A 24962-nucleotide genomic window follows, 5' to 3' on the forward strand; every position below is an offset into this window, starting at 1 on the left:
CATGCTCATTTTCAAGTACCTTTGCCATAATCTAACATTCAACTTCAAGTTAATCTTTAAAAACACTAATAATAACACTGTTAAAACCTGCAAATCTGAAAATAAATATCCATTTATACTGTACATTATAATATAACAATGCTTACAATCACTTGTAGCATTCAAAACAAATGAGTCTAGTTTTTAGTGTTTTATTTACTTTATTGTTTACTTTTTAATATCAGCCATTTACCATTTATGACCAAATAATTATCAGCTTATCCTGTTAGCAAAAATTGACATATTTTGATTAACAATGAAGTACATAAAGTACATAAATGTGTCTTATCAACAGTTTGATTAGGTAAGATTTAGCTGAACGTTTGTTCATGAAATACTGAGGCCGCTTAAGCTTTATTTATTTGTCCTGCAAAAATGTAACCATATGCTCTCAACTATCAGTGTCCTCAAGGGTCTTTCACTGACGATGTGCTAAGTTTGTCTGCTCTTTTATGCAATGGCCAAGTTCTAGTCATGTGTCCAAAGCCTCAGCAGATTTTGATGCAGTCTCAGAGTGATTAAGAAGGCTTTTCGTTCTATCCTTAGCTTCCCAAGGACCGATTAGCAGGTTGGCCCCCAGTGGGACAAGTGCTGCTCAGATGGCAGTTCATAGCAGCTCCTGCTCCTTCTCAACTCTCATGGTGTGGAAACTCAGAAGATGCTTGGTTTTCTCAACACTGAGATCATGGTTCTTATCATGGTGAGTATTTAGCAGACCTTTGTAAGGGACAGTTTGAGTTTACATGGAAGGCTTCTTTTGGATCACAGTTAGTTAGAAAATGTAACTGAGACCGTCAAAGGTGCTTTCACAGTCATTACAGTTAAGATTCTCTCCCTTTTTTGTGCTTCAGTTGGTGTTTTTGACTTGGAGTTCAAATTAAGTGATTACAAGGATATCAACACAGGTGCATGCGGTAATACTGGAGTATAATGAGAAACGTCAGTGCAGTTATCTGGAATGCATTAAAAGTATTGTGCCAGTCAGACTTCTGCCCACATTTACAAAGTTCTGTGGATATCCATGATGCCTAAAACGTCCTTAGCTCAGGTTTGTTTAACATCTTTTTCATATGCTGTTTTGAGCTTACAGATCCTCTGTATCACAAGAATTTACTTGTTTTGGGTAACATAATTGATGTCATATGATTCATATTATTTGTTTACATTCTGTTTTCTTCAAATGTTCTCATCAAAAGCAGATATTGGAACAGGCCTCTGGGTAATTTATTAGAACTTTTTTTTTTTATCCAGAAAGAAGGGTGCAGATTCAGCTTTGCTAGTTCAACATTTCGTAATATGAATTACATCAGTGTCACTTTAAAAGTAATTTTTTGCTCTCCTGCAATTGAACGTTATGATCATAGGCCATTTTGTTCACAATATCATTTTTGCACATATGTAATATTTTTTCCCCATTACACAGTTTTTGATAACATATATTGACTAAACTACCGTTCCGTTTTGATTATAAATGTGTGTGTGTGTATATATATATATATATATATATATATATACACACACACACATATATATATATATATATATATATACATATATATATATGAAGAGTTCAGATGCAAAAGCCTCTAAATCCATCTGTCATATTTCTATAAAATTAGCATTTCTTTCTGGCTACTTTGTATAGGTTTCTGTGTAAGTACTGGTACTTCCGATTGGGCTGAGGCTGAAATTTAGCAAGTTTGAAGTAAGAGTATTTGATGGACATATAATATGTGTCAGGAGCATTCACTCAGTAACATTATCTCATTTTTGACCGAGATGGCTTTTAGCTGGTTTTGCATCTGAACTCTTCATATATATGTATATATATATATATATAGATAGATAGATAGATAGATATAGAAGTCATTATATTGTAAAATATTTTTTCAGTTTAAAATAACTGTTATATAAAATAATCTCCCATTATTTCAGTCTTCAGTGTCTCATGATCTTTCAGAAATCTTTCTAATATGTTGATTTGGCACTCAAGAAACTCAAGAAAATTTTCAGTTTTGAAAACATCTGTGCTGCTTAATATTTTTGTGTTTCTTTGATGAATAGAAACTTCTAAAAAAAAACATTTATTTGAAATAGAATTCTTTTTAACATAAGTAGCTTTGCTGTCAGTTTTCAATTTAATGCATTCTTTATATATAAAAGTGCTGATTTCTTAAAAAAAAAGTTTTTAATGGTAGTGTATAGGGATTATTATGTACTTTGCAAGACTTAAAGAGTCTGATTTGGTGCTGTTATGCAATAAAACTCTCAGGCTATCATTTCCCTGTTTTTGTTCCGATAGCTTAAATGGAAAAAGAGAGCTGGAACTGGAACTTTTTTTTTTTTTTTTTTTTAAAGAGATCATGGTCTATTTTTTATGTTTATTAAATAAAACAACAATGTATATGTGGATCAGAATATAAGTCAGTGCATTGACTGACCTTACACCCAGTTTTGAAATACAAATCATTCTGTGATGAATACTTTTGTGTTAGATTTCACTGATTTTGAGTTCCGCCATTTCTATGAACAAATCAGCACGTCTTTCTGTTTCTTAGTAACTTTGCTTTCTTAAATCACATGACTTGGTAATATTTAATTTTCACATTTGTACTTGAATCAAAAATAACAATAGGCTTCCACTGCAGCTTCATCCTGTCACATGTTGCTTCCACTTTCTCCCTGCACTTGTAGATAAGCTCTTTAGTCTAATTCAGGCGAAGTCTGCTCTTTTTATCCCTGCTTAGTCTCTGATATCTGTCCATCATTTCTGTGTCTTGAGCTCAGTAATGCTCCCTCAGCTGTAGTGTGTGCCAGACACCAATGTGCTGTCATGGTGTGCCAATGGGATTCCTGCAGATGTACCTGTTTAGGGTCACGTGTTAAATCTGTTTTTTCTTTTAGCTTTGGTTCGACATCAACACTACAGATACTTTCAGTTTTAATAGTTGCATTGGGCATAAAGCACTTAGACTCTGTGCCCATTTCAGTTGTAAAGGTACTGTGTCTCATGTAAAGAAGCTTGATTGTGCCAGGAACTAATTGACAAAAGACTTTAATGGGATTCTGATAGAAAAGCTGGGAGAAAAGTGAGTTCAGGTACAATAAAATTCAAATTTAAATGTAAATGATCAAATAGGAATCTAAAAACGGTTCATTTCATGACAGTGCACATGTTTCCGTATTGTGTTTGGATCACTTAGCAGAGAATCTTGTCAAGAACAGGATCGAGTTAAAAGCATTCCCTCTTTCTTTTAAGCTTGTGAGTTTATCCTCTTGTTTAAGCTTATTAGTTTATTCCCTGGTTTATAAGGGTCATAAGGGTCAATTTTCTGAAATTGAGATTTATACATTGTCTAGAAGCTGAATAAATAAGCTTTCTACTGATGTATGTTTTTTTTTTTTTTTTAGGATAGGACATTATTTAGCCGAGATACAACTATTTGAATATCTGGAATCTGAGAATGCAAAAAAAAAAAATCTAAATATTGAGAAAATTGCCTTTAAAGTTGTCCAAAAGAAGTTCTTAGCAATGCATATTACTATTCCAACATTACGTTTTGATATATTTACGGTAGGAAATTTACAAAATATCTTAATGGAACATGATCTTTACTTAATATCCTAATGATTTTTGGCATAAAAGAAAAAATTTGACCCATACAGTGTATTTTTGGCTATTGCTACAAATATACCCATGCTACATAAGACTGGTTTTGTGGTCCAGGGTCACATATTTGTTTCATATAATACATATGAGAAAGTATGCAACATGCACAATTTGCAAGTGTGCGTTAAAAGGCTAAAATGTAAAATGTCTCGCTTAAAAACGAGAGTGATTATAGCTGAATGAAATCAACATGGATTCCAGAATTTAAGTATTTACTTTAATGATATACTGTAAGCACAAGTAAGAGCTTCACAAGTTTGAGACAAACTTGATGATCATCTTGAAAGAGCATCTTGAGCTTTAATGGAAGTGAAAACATCTGAAGTACGCATAGTTATTAATTAATTCACCTAAAAATAGTGCAGACTCTTTAGTATTTCTTATTTATTTTACATTATAACATTTTTGTTTACATTTACTTTTATTTAAATCTTAAAACTGAAAACCTGCAGGTTAAAATTACATTTTAAATTGCAGATACAGCCCATATTCTTACATCATTCATAGTTTAAAGGAGAAGTCCACTTCCAAAACAAAGATTCACATATAATGTACTCACCCCCTTGTCATCCAAGGTGTTCATATCTTTCTTTCTTTAGTCGTAAAGAAATTATGTTTTTTGAGGAAAACATTTCAGCATTTTTCTCCATATAATGGATGGCTATGGTGCCCCAATTTTGAACTTCCAAAATGCAGTTTAAATGTGACTTCAAACAATCATAAATGTGATTGTAAATGATCCCAGCCAAAGAAGAGGGGTCTTATCTAGCGAAACTATTGGTTATTTTCATTAAAAAAATACAATTTAAATACTTTTTAATCTCAAACGCTCGTCTTGCCTTTCTCTCCATGAACTCTGTGTATTCTGGCTCAAGACAGTTAGGGTATGTTGAAAAACTCGTATGGTATTTTCTCCCTTAACTTCAGAAATCATTTCAAAATCATCCTACATCGATGCAGAAGTTCCAACCCAGTCTTTGCAACGTGAACATGCAAAGAAATTCAAACACTCAACAAAAAAGGTAAAACAGATTTCGAAGTTGAGGGAGAACATGAGATGGGAGTTTTTTGACATACCCTAACTGTCATAAACCGGAACAAAAACAGTCCAGGCAGAGTGAAACAAGACAAGCGTTTGTCATTAAAGAGTATATAAACTGTATTTTTAAAAATGAAAATAACTGATCGTTTTGCTAGATAAGACCCTTCTTCCTTGGCTGGGATCGTCTACAACCACATTTGGGATCGTTTGAAGCCACATTTAAAATCGGTTCAAAACCGGGGCACCATATCAGTCCATTATATGTAGAAAAATGCTGAAATGTTTTCCTCAAAAAACATAATTTTTTTTTGAACTGAAGAAATAAAGACATGAACATCTTGGATGACAAGGAGGTGAGTAAATTATTGTAAATTGTTGTTCTGGAAGTGGAGTTCTCCTTTAAATTTGTTTCATGGACCTAAACCAATTTAGATGCATTACTGTCCAGTTTGTATCATTATTAAAATATTCCCTGGGCTTGACATCCTAATGGGCTTGACACAGAATTACTTAAAGGAGACCTATTATGCCCCTTTTTTACAATATGTGATATAAGTCTCCGGAGTCCACAGAAAGTCTGTAAAATATTAGCTCAAAATACCCCACAGATCATTTTGAAAATGCCTATTTTGAGTGGAAGCAGAAACACGCTGTTTTTGTGTATGTCTCTTTAAATGCAAATGAGCTGCTGCTCCCCGTCCCTTTTTCAGAATAGGGCTGTGCCTTTACAGCTTGTACCTCAGATACTCTGCCAAAAGCATCTGTTTGGTTTTGATTATTATGTCTGTTGCACTGAAATCATGTATTTTAAACCATATTAGTTTAAACTTCTGATATAGGGTTTTCTAAGCGCACACGTCCGAAGCACATTCACAAAAAGCGGTATGTCACATGGCATGCGAGTGCAAAACTAAGTTCTCTTTCATGTCTTAACCTGGGCATGTGTTTTATGCTTTTGTCTTTTACAGAGTGTAAGGAGAGGATGAATGAGTGTGATCTGCTAGGCCAGAGAGTATAGCCTTGCTATGTTCTCCTGTGGTTCCTTTATCATCTGATTAAACCTACAATCAACCGAGGCCATTGGATGAAGTTAAAATGGCCTCTCACAAGCAAAGCTTTCAATGCTTTGACGCCATCACGGACGACCCATCTCTCAAGCCGCCTTTACCTCATGGGCACTACTCCTCAGCATCCTTCAGAGGCTCATCCGGCTCGACTAGACTGGAGCCGCTGGAAGATCATGGATGCTATCTGTGTGCTGATCACCAGCAAGCCAAAGCGTTGGCCTCAGAGGCCTCAGGAGCTTACTCAAACCCATGGTATCATTTCCAGACGCATCCACATTCTCAGCAGTATACAATCAGGAGGCCCACTCGAACTGAGGAAGCTCCAGGACAGGTTGACGATCACCACCTCCACCATCACCATCATCACAGGCACTCCAGGAAAATTGTGCTTGTGAAAAACAGTGATCCTTCTGTCCGGAGGACCATCATCCTGCATCGCAGGAGCCTGCGCAGTCTGGCGCTCTTCATGGACGAAGTTTCTGAACTCATGCAATGTCTCATCAGGAAGCTCTACACACTGGAAGGCCACAAGGTGAGTCTCTTTTGGAAATACACAGTATTATTCAGCAATGGTGCATTAAAGGCATAGTTCATCTTGTCGTTCCAAACCTGTAAGACCTTCATTCATCTTCGGAGATATTTTTGATGAAATCTGAAAGCTTTCTGACCCTGCATAGGCAGTTCCACCACGTTTAAGACCCAGAAAGGTAGTAAGAACATTGTTAAAATAGTCCATCAGTGGTGCAACTAGTATGTTATGAAGCTACGAGTACTTTTTGTGCACAAAGGAAACAAAAATAACGACTTTATTCAACAATTTCTTCTCTTCCATGTCAGTCTTCAAGGCGTGTTTGCGCACACAAAGTATTCTCATAGCTTCGTAACTATTTTAGTTGGACTTATGGACTATTTTAATGATGTCTAATTTTCTGGGCCTTGAACGTGGTAGTTGCGTTGCAGAAAGCTCTTTTTTCATCAAAAATACTTTAATTTGTGTTCGGAAGATGAACAAAGGTCTTACAGGTTTGGAATGACATGACGGTGAGTAATGACAATTTTTCTGTCCCTTTAAATTAAACAAGTGCAACATGTATAATGTGAAAAAAAAGAAAATTTTTCGCTTATCTAAAAAGAAAGAGAAATAACAGTTTCTTTAATGTAAGTTCAAGATTATTACATATCAAATTAAGTGCTTGCTGTGGCAAAAATCTCACATTCACCAAGTCCAAGTTTCAGAATTTATGAATTGAATCCCTTTCATTTTTGGCTGAAGTTGAATTGAATTGTCAATAGGTACTGTACAAATTGTTGAATTACAGGAAGTGAAACTTACTAAATTAAAAAGCTAATGTGGGGTGGAGGTGAAAACTACTTTTTATAGCTACTACTGTAAATCTCAGTCGACAAATATGCATACTTGAAAATAAATGAGTTAAACTTCTATGTGTCTGTAAGGCCTACTGTATTAAAACTTTAAACGTATAAACTTTTTTAACTTTCAAGCCTTCAAGGCTTTGTCAAGCCATCATTCAAAGTTTTTTCTTATATTTTCTAGTTAAAATTGATACTTTTTGCAGTTATGTAATTTATTTTAAATTTAGTTCATTTGAATAGAGTTCCAAATCTTCATCCTGATTTTTTACCTCAATTCGAATTCAAATAGTCAGTTTAGTTCTAAATGGTGCACAATCCTGGAATTCACAGTCTAGTTTTGGTTAGTTCAGTGCTGTTTCACATTCTGAAGATCATTTGACTCTTAAGAGTGGATCTACTTAAGTTAAAAAGTGTGCTTATATCTGCATCTTGCATAGAACACAAACCGAGTTAAGAGTTAAGCACCCTTCTAAGTATTATCAGTCAATGTTCAGGTTTTCTTATTAGTGTCTTGTTATAAAATGTCTCGGATTGTATTTGTAAATTTACCCAAATTATGTAAGAACCACAGATGGTTTGCAGGAGAAGCAAATGTTCTAAGGACACAGAGGCCTCTAGTGGCTGAAACCGGAGGCTCTGATACCAATACTCAACAGGCTCTAAAAAAGTTAGGCTAGCAAATCTGTGTTCCTTCATTCCTCTCACTTTAGTTAAAAACACATGTTTACAGGAAGCTAGGTATTTATAAGTGACGCCGCATCTGACAGCTGGAAAGTCCCAAAGCTGTGGGAGCTCTAAACTTGAGCTCTTTAATTTGATTTTTGTGCATTAGTTATTTCAGTCAAGCAAACAAAGTGACAGTCCCCACAGATTGAGTTGTTTGATTTATGAGGTGATCATAATGCTGAGAACAAGATTAGCTGAGCAGATCAGTCAGCGTAAAGTTCATTTTAGTTACTATCACTCCCACTAGCGCTTAAGGGCAAATGCCACAGACCACGGAAGAGGAAAAAATAAAGAATTACAGTCTGCAGGTGGTTTGGGTAGATAAGAGGTGGACAGGGTGGCCCGGGCTGTGTAAGAAATAGCCCCTCTGGGACAAAGCTATGGCAACCCTGATAAAAGGTGAGAGGCTAGGAGTTTATACAGCTCCGAGGGCAACCAGAGGCTGTTCCACAAAATCAAGACACGTCTCTAACGTGTTCGCACGCAACGGTTACGGCACAGTGTGCCACGATGCTAATGGTGGCGTCACGCTGTACGCAGAGAAAGTGCTGTCCCTTTAAAAGGGGAACACTTCTTGGCTTGGAGTCCACAGAATGTCTGGAGTCGATCCAGGCATTTCCTGTCCATCAGAGCTGGACTCACTAGTCATTGCTGACTCTGGTCAGCGCTGCTGGTCCTCTGTGGGTCTAGAGCAGGCACATCCTATTAGCACTGCCACAGGCATGTACTTCCCATAGAAAACATGCTGTAAAGTGGCACACACCCCTCCACAGGGGCCTGACTGATACATGGATAACATTACGAATGGCACCAAGACAATGCCAGAAATAGCTTGACCAGGACTAGAGTAAAGGTTTATTTGTCACTGGCTGAAAGTTGAACATGTAAGAGAACAAGAACAAAATCCGGAACGACCCTTGTCTGTCTTTGAAGATATAAAGCTTTGTGCTTCAGTTGCTGGGCAAGACAAATTTTACTATGTGTGAGTTTTCAGGGCTTTAAATAAAATGTTTTAAATAGGTTTAAAGGCATAGTTCACCTAAAAATGAAAACTACATTATTTACTCACCCTCATGCTATCCTAGGTGTATATGACTTTCTTCTTTCGAAGTTCGAAGTTGTATTAAAAATGTCCTGGCTTTTAATTCCAAGCTTTATAATGGCAGCGAATGGGTGTTGAGAATTTGAAGTCCAATAAAGTGCATCCATCCATCATAAAAAGTACTCCACATGGCTCCGGGTAGTTAATAAAGGCCTTCTGAAGTGAAATGATGCGTTTATATGAGAAAAATATCTCTATTTAATACTTTATAAACCATAATCTCTAGCTTCTGCTATCTGTCATACGTGCGATCATGAGAGTGGTGTTCCAGCAGATAGAACGTTTACTTAATATCCTAAAGATTTTTGGCCTAAAAGAAAATTTGATAATTTTGACCCATACAATGTATTTTTCGCTACTGCAAAATGTTAATTGTTTTTTTAAAAATGAGAGGGATCACACAAAATGTGTTATTTTTTTATTTAGTATTGACCTGAATAAGATATTTCACATAAAGACATTTACATACAGTCCATATTTAACCCCGAAGCATCAGTGAGGGTTTGAGTCTCTCAGTGTAAAAAGATGGATCTCAAAATCATACAGTCATTGTTGGAAAGGGTTCAAATACACAAAAATGCTGAAAAACCAAAGAATTTGTTTGACCTGAAGGATTTTTCTAAAGAAAAGCAGGCAGTTTAACTGTTTAGGACAAACAAGGTATTCATGAACTATGACTACAAAAACAAGACAAAACAAAACAAACGAACATCAACAAAAAAATAAACAATTGTGGATCATTCAGGTAACAACACAGTATTAAGAATCAAGCGTATGTAAACTTTTGAACAGGGTCATATTTTTTTAAATTCAATTATTATTTTATCTTGTGGACTAAGTGTAAACATCTTTTATGTGAAATATCTTAATTAGGTCAGTACTAAATAAAAAATAACATGCATTTTGTATGATCCCTCTTATTTTGGTAAAATAATTAACGTTTTGCAGAATCTGCACTGTGTATGTAAACTTTTGACCTCAAATGTATATTACATTTAAAATGACATTTATTCATACTGTTATAACATTATACAATCTTACTTAGTATAATTTTTGTGTGTATACCATAAAATTAAATTCTCATTTTTGATACACTCTTTTTTAAACATCTTTGGATAAATTTTTCCTGCTGTTCTTGTTAAATATGATCAGGATATTCCTTTACTGGTATTGTTGCACAGCAGTGATGCACCAGCATCCAGAGAATAACTATTAATCTTGCTCAAATCAGAGCTATTTTGAACCAGCAGAAGCAGGTCAATGCCATGAAAACATACAGTTTGAGATTCTCGCATCTCTACAGTTCCAATTAATTATCTTCAAACCCACTTGAAAATTGAAAAGTTTCGAAAACAGCAGAGAATGCAGATTTAGCATAAGGTTAGTATTGTGTTAAAGAGTGATAGGTGATGTTGATGTGTGTACGTTTTCTCTACGTATCTACAGTATATTCTGCTTTCATGAGTTTAAAACCTGGTTGTTGGATTGCTACATTAAATTAAATTAAAAGGGGTTTCTCTTCTTTTTTTTGTGACACATTATTCAGGTTTTTTTTTTTTTTTTTTAGCTTTTTTTGATTTCCAGAAGTTTAACTTCAATGAAGTGACCTCAGATGAACTCTGATATTTGATTTGCTAGTTATTGATATTCTTTTAATACAGATATATTCACAATAGTTTTTTCATTAGGGATGAAGCCTTTTTGATCTGACCTATGACCTATTTGTTTGTACACTTCTTGTTTATGCTGACCCATGGGCACTGACTCATGCACCGAAAACACCCTGCATAATGGATCACACACATTTTCAGATCACTGTTTTCATGATTAAAAATTACTGTGGGAAAATGTATACACCAGATGGGTTGACTTCCCATGGCCATTAACCTTTAATTGGTATGGCTTCAATCCATCATAGCACATTTCCTAATCAGAACTTGGCAGTTGTAATAATCCCTGCTGATTTAATTTTCGGCCAGATATTGCTGATCTCAATCAATTCGATTGTGTCATATTGTAATCAACCAGCAGCAGAGTCTATCTAACGTAGAAAGTGATTTGCATGTTTTTCAGATTGACAGCGTGCAAAGTCTGCTGCAGTGCCCGAGCATTTTGGTTTGTGTGGGACGTGAGCCTTTCCACCCACTCCTGTTGGACAGCTTCAGGAAGAACTCTTACGACAAACTTCCAAGGCTGAACACAAAGTCACGCTCTAGTGTCTGCAGTGATGAAAAGGGGGTCAAGAAAAATGGTAGGTCGCATGGCATTAGCCACTGGAAAAAGAAAAATAAACTTCAAATTTATACTGAGACTAAATGAAAAACATGAAAAAATCTATAGAATTATGTAATGATTTTGTATATTTGCTATAACAGTTATTTACTTTACTTTCTTACTTGTAGTCAACTTTGGACTTGAAACAAAGAGAAGCGCCATTAATCCAATGTGTGATTCAAGCAACAGATCAGCAAGACTGTCCACCTCATCTGAAAAGTTGTTTCCCAGTGGACTTAACTCATTACCACCAGGGCACAGAGGTGCTTGTCCTCATCCGGGAGAAAATACGATGGATGATGACATTGAAAAGCGAGTTCTAGTCAACAAAGACGGAAGCCTGTCAATGGAGATGAAAGTGCGCTTTCGACTATTACACAATGAGACACTGCACTGGTCCACAGAGGTTAAGAAGTCAAAGAGCAGTTTTAATGAAGCCCATATTGTACCTGATGATGCTTGTTCTCTCTCGCATGGCAGTGCAGAGAGCTGCTCTGAAGCCGATTCTCTCTCTGCTGGCGAAGCAGATGAGACATACAGCACCAAACATTACCAGAAACACTTTGAGGAGCCACATTGCCAGCATTGCTGCAGTCAGTGTCAGGAGTATGATATCTGGAAGAATCCTGTACCTCCTGATCAAGGATCTGTAAGACGCATCAGATCTTCAAGCTCAAGTGCGTCCTCACGGAGAATAGTTTGCAAAAAGGCATCTACCGACAGCATGCGCACAATGTCCAGTGAGGAGTACACGGAGCATGTGGTGGAAAAGGCAACTTGCATTCAACAGACCTTTGGGCAGCAGGGCGACACCACGATTGAAAAATGTACCATCAACCATTGCCACAGTCGAAGTGAAGTGCGCTCAGTGTCTCCTAAAACAAAGAGCACAAGTGCTGTAGAAGACAAGTTTGAGAACACTCACGTATCTGAAAATGACAGACCTGATGTCATATCCTCAAACCTGCCTAAAGATCAATTAAGTGTTCAGATCACTCAGCCAGTGGAGGAAGAGGAGAGGCCTGTATCTGTCGTGAGCGCTTCTTCTCAAATTTTAGCATCACTGAAGGAGGATCAAGATGATGAAGATGTCGACCTTCCTGTGAGCATCTCCAGAACATCCCAGGAAGATGAGGAGAGCAAAGATGCAGAACCAAACGCTTGTTCTACTACACCCTGTAAGTCTCCTGCATCTCTGGCACATTTGTCACCAAGACCACCAAGCAAAACTTCGCCTTTAGGACGGTCTAAAAGATCCAAAAAGTTGGTCAGTCCAGAAGTAGATGATGAAGAGGGCAGGTCTGAAGCATCTGCTTCACCCAAAGCTTTGTCTGAACCCAAAGTGTGTAAATGTGTGGTTACAAAAGACACAGCGATTCCAGGGGCTTCTGAATCAAATGAGAAACTAGAAGACATTCAACTCCAGACTGATGTGGAAGATGAAAAAGAAGAAAGGGCACTAAGTGCAATGTCAGCCAAATCGAAAACTTCTGTGAAGTCGTTGTCTGAGTTATCAGCCTCTAATGAGAGTGAAAATGCTGATGAGTGTACTGGAGTAAATGGCGAAATGATAGAGGAGCGCTCCTCGAGTGCTATTTCCATAAAATCCAATATCTCTGGAAAATCAAATGTTTCAGAGGTACTTGAAAAGGATGGAAGAGCACCCAGTGCCATGTCAATAAAGTCTCAGAAATCTGACAAATCAAGAAAAAATGAAATCGCAGACAATGTGTCTGAGGAACAAATCTCTGAAGTAAGAACATCAAGTGCCATGTCTGTTAAATCAAATACATCTTTGAGGTCAAAAACATCAGATAATGGCTTTGATGAGCTTGCCACATTACAAGACAATGTTGAGGAAAGAGCCGAAAGTGCTGTGTCGTCTAAGTCAAATATTTCCGCTACATCTAGTCGGTCCAAAGAGCCACAGTCTATACCCAATGAGGCATCAGAGGAGAAAATAGAAGAGAAAGCTTCAAGTGTTAAATCTGGAACATCAAACAAATCTGGAATCAAAGAGGTGGCAAATGATGATCACATATTGGAGAGGGCTCCCAGCTCCATTTCAATGAAGTCAAATATTTCTGCAAGATCTAAAATGTCAATTGAGCTGAGCGAGCTTGAAGATCAAGACCGAGCCCCCAGCAGCATTTCTGTGATATCAAATGTCTCACATAAATCAAAGTCTGACATTTCAGAAGCAGCATCTTTCCATGAAGGAGATGAATCTGCAAATTCAGTGAAGTTAAACACATCTGAAGCTGACGAAGATCCTCAAGTGGAGCTAGCAGGGGAGAGATCGCCAAGCTCTGTGTCATCAAAATCAAATATCTCTACAAGATCCAGAACATCCAGAAGTGTTGAGGCAGACCAAGATGAAGTACAGGAAAAAGAGGATGTTCAGGAAAGAGCATCAAGTGCTATTTCAGTAAAGTCTGCTACATCTGCACGGTCAAGGAAATCAGAAACAACACCAAAATTAGGAGAAGAAATGAAGGAACGAGCTTCTAGTGTTATGTCAACCAAATCAAATGCTTCCTTAAAATCAAATAAGTCCAAGATGGAGGAGGAGGAAATAGCAAACAGAGCTTCCAGTGCTTTGTCTGCTAAATCTGAAGTTTCCACATCGTCAAGAAAATCTAATCAAACTGATGTAGAGCAAATGGAGGGAAGACCATCAAGTCCAATATCAGCTAAATCAAAGGTTTCTGTAAGATCTAAAGGGTCCAAAATGTCAGAGGTGCCAGGAGATGATGATCAATCATCCGTAGCAGCATCTCATACCTCTGAAACATTAAATGAATGCAGCACAACACCTGGAGAAACCTGCAAAAGCACACAGAAAACACCGGACAAAGAGGAAAGAGCATCAAGTGCATTGTCAACAAAATCCAATAACTCTGCTAAATCCAAGAAGTCCAAAATATCTGATATGGCTGATGATATTGTGTCTGACGATTTGCGATCTGCAAGTGCAATGTCCTCTAAATCTAATGTATCTGCAAAATCTGTGAAATCAGGGGTCTCAGAATTGGTCACAGAAGGGCCTGTAGAAGCACTGGACCAAACAGAAGAACAGGCTCAGAGAGCATTATCATCACAATCCAATCATTCAGGAGTACGCATAAGTGATGGAGTAGAAGTTGCAGAGGAACGGGCACTGAGTGCTATGTCATCTAAATCCAATGCTTCTCAAAGATCAAAAAAGTCCAATAATTTAAAAGTGCCAACTGCTTTGCCTCAAGCAGCAAATCACCAGACTGAGGAACAAGCTCATAGTGCATTGCCAGCTAGATCAAGCATTTCAAAAAGATCCAGTGAGGCCAAAATTTCAGATGTTTTAACTGATGAGTTTGTTGATGTGAAAGACCAAGAAGAAGAGAGAGCTTCAAGTGTTTTGTCTGCAAAATCAAGCATTTCTGCAAAGTCAAAAAAGTCAAAGGCTTCTGCAACAGATGTCAAAGCTGATGACAAAGAAAATGCAGAAAGAGTACCAAGTGCTATGTCAGGAAGGTCTGATATTTCTACCAAAACCAGTCTCTCTGCAAAATCCAAAGTATCAAACGTTTCAGAAGTACCACCAGAAGAGCTTGATAATGAAGAAAGTGAAGTAAAAGCACTGAGCATTCCTAAATCCAGTATTTCAGTAAGATCCAATAAGTCAAAGCATTCAGAACTTGGTGTTGAAGAAGAGCTTCAGAACATAGAGAGACCTCCAAGTGCAATTTCAGTAATATCTGATGGTACACCTGAGGAAAATGAAAACACAAATGACAGTGAATTTCAAGAAAGGGCTCCAAGTGGTGTGTCTGCAAAATCAAGCATTTCTGCAAAGTCAAAAAAGTCAAAGGCTTCTGCAACAGACGTCAAAGCTGATGACAAAGAAAATGGAGACAGAGTACCAAGTGCTATGTCAGGGAGATCTGATATTTCTACAAAAACCAGTGTCTCTGCAAAATCCAAAGCATCAAAAGTTTCAGAATTACCAACAGAAGACCATGATGATGAAGAAAGTGAAGTAAAAGCACCAAGTATTACTAAATCCAGTATTTCAGTAAGATCCAATAAGTCAAAGCATTCAGAACTTGGTGCTGAAGAAGAGGTTCAGAACATACAGAGACCTCCAAGTGCAATTTCAGTAATATCTGATGGTACACCTGAGGAAAATGAAAACACAAATGACAGTGAAATTCAAGAAAGGGCTCCAAGTGTTTTGTCTTCAAAATCAAGCATTTCTGCAAAGTCAAAAAAGTCAAAGGCTTCTGCAACAGACATCAAAGCTGATGACAAAGAAAATGGAGACAGAGTACCAAGTGCTATGTCAGGAAGATCTGATATTTCTACAAAAACCAGTGTCTCTGCAAAATCCAAAGCATCAAAAGTTTCAGAATTACCAAGAGAAGACCATGATGATGAAGAAAGTGAAGTAAAAGCACCAAGTATTACTAAATCCAGTATTTCAGTAAGATCCAATAAGTCAAAGCATTCAGAATTTGGTGCTGAAGAAGAGGTTCAGAACATACAGAGACCTCCAAGTGCAATTTCAGTAATATCTGATGCTACACCTGAGGAAAATGAAAACACAAATGACAGTGAAATTCAAGAAAGGGCTCCAAGTGTTTTGTCTTCAAAATCAAGCATTTCTGCAAAGTCAAAAAAGTCAAAGGCTTCTGCAACAGACGTCAAAGCTGATGACAAAGAAAATGGAGACAGAGTACCAAGTGCTATGTCAGGGAGATCTGATATTTCTACAAAAACCAGTGTCTCTGCAAAATCCAAAGCATCAAAAGTTTCAGAATTACCAACAGAAGACCATGATGATGAAGAAAGTGAAGTAAAAGCACCAAGTATTACTAAATCCAGTATTTCAGTAAGATCCAATAAGTCAAAGCATTCAGAACTTGGTGCTGAAGAAGAGGTTCAGAACATACAGAGACCTCCAAGTGCAATTTCAGTAATATCTGATGGTACACCTGAGGAAAATGAAAACACAAATGACAGTGAAATTCAAGAAAGGGCTCCAAGTGTTTTGTCTTCAAAATCAAGCATTTCTGCAAAGTCAAAAAAGTCAAAGGCTTTTGCAACAGACATCAAAGCTGATGACAAAGAAAATGGAGACAGAGTACCAAGTGCTATGTCAGGAAGATCTGATATTTCTACAAAAACCAGTGTCTCTGCAAAATCCAAAGCATCAAAAGTTTCAGAATTACAAAGAGAAGACCATGATGATGAAGAAAGTGAAGTAAAAGCACCAAGTATTACTAAATCCAGTATTTCAGTAAGATCCAATAAGTCAAAGCATTCAGAACTTGGTGCTGAAGAAGAGGTTCAGAACATACAGAGACCTCCAAGTGCAATTTCAGTAATATCTGATGCTACACCTGAGGAAAATGAAAACACAAATGACAGTGAAATTCAAGAAAGGGCTCCAAGTGGTGTGTCTGCAAAATCATGTTCCTCTGTAAGATCTAGGACATCAAAAGTTTCTGAAATAATCATAGATGAACCAAATAACCAAAAAGTGGAGAGGGCACCAAGTTCTAGATCACTGAAATCTGATGCCTCTGGAAGATCTGGTCCAGATGACCCTGTCAATGAAGAAAAGGAAGCAAGAACAGAAAGCGCATTGTCCTCAATTTCTGCAAGATCAAATAAGTCAGAAAATTCTGAGATAATCAGCAGTGTGAAACAGAGAGCACCAAGTACAGCATCAGTTACATCTAAAACATCTGCAAGATCTAAAAGGTCAAATATTTCAGTAGTAGCTCCTAAAGAAATTGGAAACACAGATACTGGAGATGGCCGAGCATCAAGTGCAATGTCTGCAAAATCTTGTGTGTCTGAGAAATCAAAATGTTCAGAAAGAACAGCTGTGGAGGATGAAGAAGTAAATAAAGTGGTTGACAGAACAACCAGCTCTTTGTCTGTAAAGTCAAACCAATCCATAACATCTGATGCCACTGGTAAATCAAGTATTGTTCCTGCTAAATCAAATGCTTCTGCAATTTCCCACCTCTCAGAAGTTGAAGAGCCTGACAGAAGATCCACAAGTGTGGTATCTAATGCATCTGCAGAAACTAAAACATCAAAGGCAAACCATTCACCAAGCAAATTATCAGTTAAATCAAATGTATCTACAAGATCGAAAAAGTCTAAAGTTTCTGAGGGTGAGGACCATGCATGCACAAACACTGAAGATGTGGAATTAAACAGAGATGAGAGTCCGTTGTCAGATCAATCAAAAGTATCTCATAGAGAGAACTCAAATGAATGTATTTGTGGTGCAATAAACAAGCCATCAAGTCCAGTGGCATCATCTGAAAAAGACTTCGACCTTGAAGAGGTACCTGCAAGTCCTCTGTCTAAAAAGTCAGCAAAGTCCAAAATCAGTTCTGTTGGTTCCACCTCTGAAAGAGCTTTAACACCAACAAGCACTTCAGTTTCTATTGGGATTGTTGAAGACCATGAGGCTGATGATGTTGAGGAAATAGATGGAGGTGCTGTTTCAGTGAACTCAAGAACTTCATCAAAGACTGAAATATGTGGTAAATCTGATCAGTGTTTATCAGAATCTCCAGTACAAATCACAAATGAAGCAACACCAACACCAGAGGAAAGACCTATAAGTTCTTCATCAGCTAAGTCAGATGTCTCTGGTAAATCGAAGTCCAAGAGCTCTCATTGCGGCTCTGCATGTCCTATAGACACAATCCAAGACAGAGATGATGTAGCAAGCAATAAGTATTTAACTGACAGCCACCCTTCAGCCAACAGTTCAATGAAGCAGAGCTCTCAAACCCAGGAGATTCGTCCATCTAGCAATGTTTCCAGTTGGTCTGTACACACTGAAATCACAGGTCAAGAGAAAGCTGAAAGTCCAGATGTTACCCATAAACCTCAAAGTGTCTGTTCAAAATTCAGTTCTACAAAACAGAAAGAAAAAACTTCACCTGCTTCAAGTGCCTCAGCAATCTCAGACTCTGGGAAATCCAAAACTAAAGAAGAAAATACTGCAGGAGTGACTAACAGACCAAAGAGTAATAAATCTAGGTCATCATCTCATTTGAAAGTAAATGTTCAAAAGAATGATGTTGAAGCTGGAGTTAATGAAAGAAGCAATAAATTAAACACCAGAAAGTCAACACAGAAAGTTGAGGACAATGCACCCAGGTGTCATTCAGCGCCTTTGTCTTTTACCTCAGGAAATCAGCTAAGTCCTTGCCCACCAAAATCTCCCAAAAAATCCAAAAAACCTGTTATTCTACTTGGAAGCTCTAATGATAGCGTGTTATCGCAGATTGTTCCTGCTCCAGAACCAAGAGAAGAATATACTGACCATTTGAAAGCAGCAGCAGAAAAACCTCAGTCTTGTAGATCTGAAACAAATGTCAGTGAAGTTAAGAGTGAAAAAAGTAGCAAATGTAGAAAACGAATCGGAAGCAACACTTCTTGCAACAAGATGGATGATGACATGTCTGATCTGAGTCCTTCTTGTTTGCCAAATGCTTCTCCAACTGAGGTTGTGAATGAATGGCTGAGGAAAATCCCATCAGACACCACCTTGTGTGATTTGGTTGATGAATTCCATGACAATTATGATTTGATAGAGCCACTTTGCACATCACATGTGCCATCAGGAGATGATAATGAGCATGAAAGTTTGCAGCCAAGTGATGTTACCAAGCTTGAAACACAAAATGAGATGGAAGATGCTCATGTGGTGAATACAGAAGGTTCTACTGAAAAAAAAACTCCTGAAGTTGCTCAAGGTGATCGCTCTCAGAGAGGGGATGGACCAAAGATGTTTGATTCTTCAGTTCTGGTGATGAAAGTCTTGCTGAGCCCCAAACTCGACCGATGCAATAGCCTTCCAGAGGTATCTCCTGTGTATGGACGTAAGCTCAGTGCATCAGCGCAAGGTCTTCTGGATTGTCTGGCAAATCTTCAGTTGTTAGACTTTGGTCCTAGTGATGAAGATGGTAAAAAAGAAAAATACCAGGAGCTAATGAGTATGCTTAAGTCTCTTTGGCTTTGTGACCCAAAAGAAAGTGAGAAGACATCTGAAGAAAGAAACAAGTGTCTGGACGAGGAATTCAAAGCCAGGTCATCCTCAGGGGTGGATGTGAACAGTGGCTCAACAGGTTCAGTGAAAAGTAATGTCAATGATGGCACCCAAGCCCAAATCAACACAGAATGTGAAGTCCTGGATACCCTGACAAAGATACAGGAAGTTGATGAAACAGTGGAAGGGGAAGCTTCAGAAACACCACAATCAAAATATGATTCAGCCACTCCAGAAATTGCAAACCGAGCTCAGTTAACCCCAGAGACAAAGGACACAGTTGAAGGGAAGCTAAAAGATGATGTCCCAGGCTCTGAAGAGACAATCAGGAGTAATGATAGTCCAAGGGAACTCATTGAAACACCTCTTTCCTCAAACAAGAGTTCTGAGAATAATCCCAAAAAAGAGGAAACTGAATCAGACCGTCAAGAGGACACAAGTTCAGGCAGTGCTCCAAAACAACCAAGAGGTCAATTATCAAAAAAACTTTCTCAAGACCCTGATCCTGTATGGGTTCTGAATTTATTGAACAAATTAGAAAAGCAATTTATGACACATTATGTGAACGCAATGGCTGAGTTCAAAGTCCGTTGGGATCTGGATGACAACGAGCAACTTGATGCCATGATATGCGAACTGCAACATGAAGTCCGCAAACGAATACAATCGAGTATAGACAGGGAGCTAAGGAAAATCCAAGGCAGAGCTGGAAGACCAAGACCACCAAAAGAGACAATGTCACGTGAATCTACCATTCAAACAGAGCAAAGGCGGAGACGTCTGAAAGTGATGCGCAACCAATCAGTTGATCCGCAACCTGCTAAAAGTGATGATGATTACACAATGACAGGAACCGATTTTAGCGATCAACGTAGCGATGATGAATATTGTCCTTGTGACACATGCTTGAAAAAGAAAATGACATCCAAGCATGTGTTACCTGCAGAAATGCTGAATTCTGCCCCTGTAATGATGGACTTTGATTTAAGAAGAATTCTCCAGATGAAGAAATCACCTCCAACCGATGAAAAGATTGAGGAGACTGCCAATAAACAAGATGGTAGGATGGAAGGAGACGATGCAGGGCTCGAAGCTGTCTTAGAGGAGAATGAGAAAGAGGGGGCAGATAAGGAAATTCTTGCTTTCTGTGCTCAAGAAATTGAATATGAAAAACAAGAAAGTGAGGACGGTGAAGAGGAAGACAGTGCTTCCAGCTCTTATGTAGAAGATAGTTCTGAGAAACAATCAAATATACCCAGACAATTAGAAAAAGATGTGGATAAAGTTGGGGAAATTGCTGAAATGACTACGACACAAGATGAGGAGCAAGAAGACAATATTGAGAGTGATTCTGATTCAGTGGCTGTCAAAGAAAGCGCAAGCAGCTATAAGATGAATAAATTAGATGTTGCAAATGATGACATTAGTGAATTAGATGACCTAATGCAAACTGAAGCAAAGGAGGAAGCATCTGAAGAACACACTGAGGAAGAATCAGAAGAGCAGGACAAGACAGCTGATGATGAAACTGCAGAAGAAGGGCAGACTGCAAAAACAGAATATGTTGTAGAAGGTGAGACCAAAGACACTTTAGAGGATGGGCAAATTGCTGAAGCAGTAGCTGCTGGAGAAGAAGGTGAGACAGCTGAGGGTGAGACAGCAGAAGTTGGACAAGTAGCTGAAGCTAAAACTTTAAGAGATGGTGAGACAGCAGAGGTTGAAACTGCAGAAGAGGGTGAAACAGTTGAAGATGAAGCTTCAGAAGATGGACGAACTGCAGAAGCAAAAATCACTGCAGAAAATCGACAAACTTCTGAAGATGAAACTGCAGAAGAAGGTGAGAGCGTTAATGACGAGATTGGAGAAGAGCATGCAATAACTGAAAATGAAACTGCAGAAGATGGACAAACAGCTGAAGATGAAACTGAAGAAGAAGGTGAAAGCGTTAATGACGATTTTGGAGAAGAGAATGCGACAATTGATAATGAAACTGCAGAAGGTGGACAAACAGCTGAAGATGAAACTGGAGACGAAGGTGAGACAGTTAATGAAGACACTGCAGAAGAGCATGAAATGGCTAAAAGTCAAACTGCAGAAGATGGACAAACAGCTGAAGATGAAACTGGAGAAAGTGAGACAGTTAATGAAGACACTGCAGAAGAGCATGAAAAGGCTAAAAGTAAAACTGCAGAAGGTGAACAAACAGCTGAAGATGAAACTGAAGAAGAAGGTGAGAGCGTTAATGACAATTTTGGAGAAGAGAATGCGACAACTGAAAATGAAACGGCAGAAGGTGGACAAACAGCTGAAGATGAAACTGGAGACGAAGGTGAGACAGTTAATGAAGACACTGCAGAAGAGCATGAAATGGCTAAAAGTGAAACAGCAGAAGATGGACAAACAGCTGAAGATGAAACTGGAGACGAAGGTGAGACAGTTAATGAAGACACTGCAGAAGAGCATGAAATGGCTAAAAGTGAAACAGCAGAAGATGGACAAACAGCTGAAGATGAAACTGGAGAAAGTGAGACAGTTAATGAAGACACTGCAGAAGAGCATGAAAAGGCTAAAAGTAAAACTGCAGAAGGTGAACAAACAGCTGAAGATGAAACTGAAGAAGAAGGTGAGAGCGTTAATGACAATTTTGGAGAAGAGAATGCGACAACTGAAAATGAAACGGCAGAAGGTGGACAAACAGCTGAAGATGAAACTGGAGACGAAGGTGAGACAGTTAATGAAGACACTGCAGAAGAGCATGAAATGGCTAAAAGTAAAACTGCAGAAGATGGACAAACAGCTGAAGATGAAACTGGAGAAGAAGGTGAGACAGTTAATGAAGACACTGAAGAAGGGCATGAGACAACTGGAAGTGAAACTGCAGAAGGTGGACAAACAGCTGAAGATGAAACTGCAGAAGATGGAGAAACTGATGAAGATAAATCTGCAGAAGAAGGTGAGACAACTGAAGATAGAACTTCAGAAGATGGAAGAACTGCTGAAGCAGAAACTATTGGAGAGGATGAAATAACTGAGGATGAAACTGGAGGGGAGGGCGAGACATCAGCTAAAAATGAATCTGTAGAAGAAGAAGAGACTGCTGAAACTGAAGCTGTGGAAGACAGCAATATAGAGGGTGAGACAGCTGTTGACAACACTGTAGAAGAACATGAGATGGCTGAGAATGAATCTGTAGAAGATGGGCAAGATGAAACTGTAAGAGAAAGTGATACAGAAGATGGGGACACTGCAAAAGAGAGTGAGATAGCTGAAGATGAAAAGGCAGAAAATGCCCAATCTTCTGAAGTTGAAGCTGCAGAAGATGAGCAGAATGCAGAAGCTGATTCAGGCGAGAGAGATACAAGTGATAATGGAGCTGTAGATGATGAGCGAACTGCTGAAGAGAGTGAGACAGCTGAAGATGAAACAGAAGCAGAGAAAGATACTGCGGAGGGGACATCAGTTGAAAGAGTAACTGATGTACAAAGAACCAATGAAGATGAAGACAACACAGATGATTCAGGAACTGCAGAAGGCATGTCAGCTGAGGAAAAAGAGACTTCTGAAGCAGAAACAGCAGATGAAGGGACCACTGAAGCTGAGGTGTCTGAAGAGAAAGCTGCTGTCGAAGATAGCAATGTGGCAGAAGACAAAAATGCAGTGGTAGAGCTCTCAGAGCAAACTTCCGAGACAGCTGGAGATGAGACAGACAAGAGTCATTCAAACAATGATGAAGACAAGGAAACTGTCAGTTGTGAAGCAGCAGAGAACGAAGATGTTCTTTCTAACACTGAAGACACTGAGAGTCATGATGTTTTGACTAATGTTGAGGTAATTGAAGATGAAACACCACTTAAGAACAATGGTGACATTGTTCTAGATAGTGTTGATGACAAAGGTGAAGAAAGTGGAAAAGAAGATGATGATGTGGAGATCATGGCAAATAAACCTGGTCATGTAGCAAACACTGGTGAATCAGCTGAAGCTGGTGATGAAGCTGAGGATGACACAGAGCCAGATATGGAGACAGATGAAGGGGAGCATAATAGGAATACTCTTGCTTTACAGCCTCTTTCACAGCCAAAACCAAAAGATGACAAACCAGATGGGACGGCTTCATTTAACGTTTTGGTAAAGCACAACTCAGAGTCTGAAGATGGTGCCGATGCTGATGTAGAAGACTCAGAAACAGAAGTCATAGATTTGAGTTCTGAGTCAGAAAACAAGCCACAGAGAAAAACTGCTCTTAAAACCTTAAAGACACTCATTTACACTCTGAAATTCCTCTCAGCTGCTGGACAATCAAAACGCAAGGAAGAAGATAATGAACATGTGGTTGAAGCTGAAGAGACTCCAGAGGACAGGAGTGATGATGCAGAAGAGAGTTCCTGTGTGGAGAAAGACGAGGTTGAAGAGAATCAAAAGGAGAAGAGTAAACTCTCAGATATTACAGAGGACACAGCAGAAGATGAGACAAATGAGACTAATGATTATTCAGAGGACCATGAATGGGAATCATCTGAACATTCCTTGCAAAAGCAAATAACAAAGTCATCCCTAGAATCTCAGCCAGGCTCTTTTGATGAAGTTCTTGAGGAACAGGCAAAAAATCAGAAAGGTTTAAATCATCTGAAAGCCAACAGGTAGAATTCCTCTTCAAGATTAAAGAAAAGAACCAGAGATGCTCTTCAGCATGTGAAAATGGTTCCAGAGGGGTTATTTCTCCATTATCTATAGACTTTATAATAATTATCCTATATATACACCTAATCTGAGTTTAAAATAGCCCCTGGGATTTTATCTACCAAAGAGTAACATATAATGCACTTTACTTCTTATTCAATTATTATGATTCCAATATATATATGCAAATTATATATATGCAAAAACACAGTGTTGCAGCTCAGGTACTATAAAAAGGGAATTGCTTATAATTGAACCGCACATTAGATGGAAGTCGAAGTTTGTTTCGAATTTTAGTATATTTATGTCAAAACAACATTTAATTGCAGTTATTTATAAACTTTACTCAGTTGTAAGCCTTAGCCAAGTGAGGGACTGTTGACAAACTTAATACTGTATCATAGTTACTGTACATGTGTGTGCTGCTGTACAAACATCCCTTTACTGAAATACAGTGTAAATTGAAAATCACGTATCATAATAACATGTAAAGGAAATCAGGGGGCCTAAACTGTGTGTATGAGTGCATGGGAATGAATGTGTATTGCACTAATTTGAATCTGAAAAACATTTTTATCCCTGCTAAAACACATAAGAGATGTCCAATCCATCTGACTTATAATATGCACATTAATGCTTGCTTTTAAAGTGCGTGCACTAAATGCAGATGTACAGGATTGACATCACCAATATACAGCATATTGTGTATTATAAGGATTGAGTTGCACACATTAAGCCATGCCTTAGATGTTTTGCCACATCACATAAAGGACTGTACAGCTAATAGACTATATGTCTAAGTTTTGTTCACACAAAACTGTAATGTAAAGTGATACAGATGCAAACATCGTTGCTGGCCAAATGGTCAATGGTTCACTTAAATATAATAAATTCCTTGTTACTTGAATGTACTAATTTCCTGCCTG

General features: G+C 38.2%; 1 protein-coding gene across 1 annotated transcript; it reads left to right on the top strand.

The window, feature by feature from the left end:
• Positions 1-632: 632 nt before the first annotated feature.
• Positions 633-24952, top strand: rp1l1b (rp1 like 1b). Its single transcript, XM_051138991.1, has 4 exons — positions 633-739; positions 5720-6350; positions 11094-11271; positions 11423-24952. Exons 2-4 carry the CDS (start codon positions 5847-5849, stop codon positions 23998-24000), a joined length of 13260 nt encoding a protein of 4419 aa, XP_050994948.1. The 5' UTR covers positions 633-739; positions 5720-5846; the 3' UTR covers positions 24001-24952.
• Positions 24953-24962: the final 10 nt, after the last annotated feature.

The sequence above is a fragment of the Labeo rohita genome, chromosome 20 (assembly GCF_022985175.1).
Source record: "Labeo rohita strain BAU-BD-2019 chromosome 20, IGBB_LRoh.1.0, whole genome shotgun sequence".
In the NCBI taxonomy this organism is placed as follows: Eukaryota; Metazoa; Chordata; class Actinopteri; order Cypriniformes; family Cyprinidae; genus Labeo; species Labeo rohita.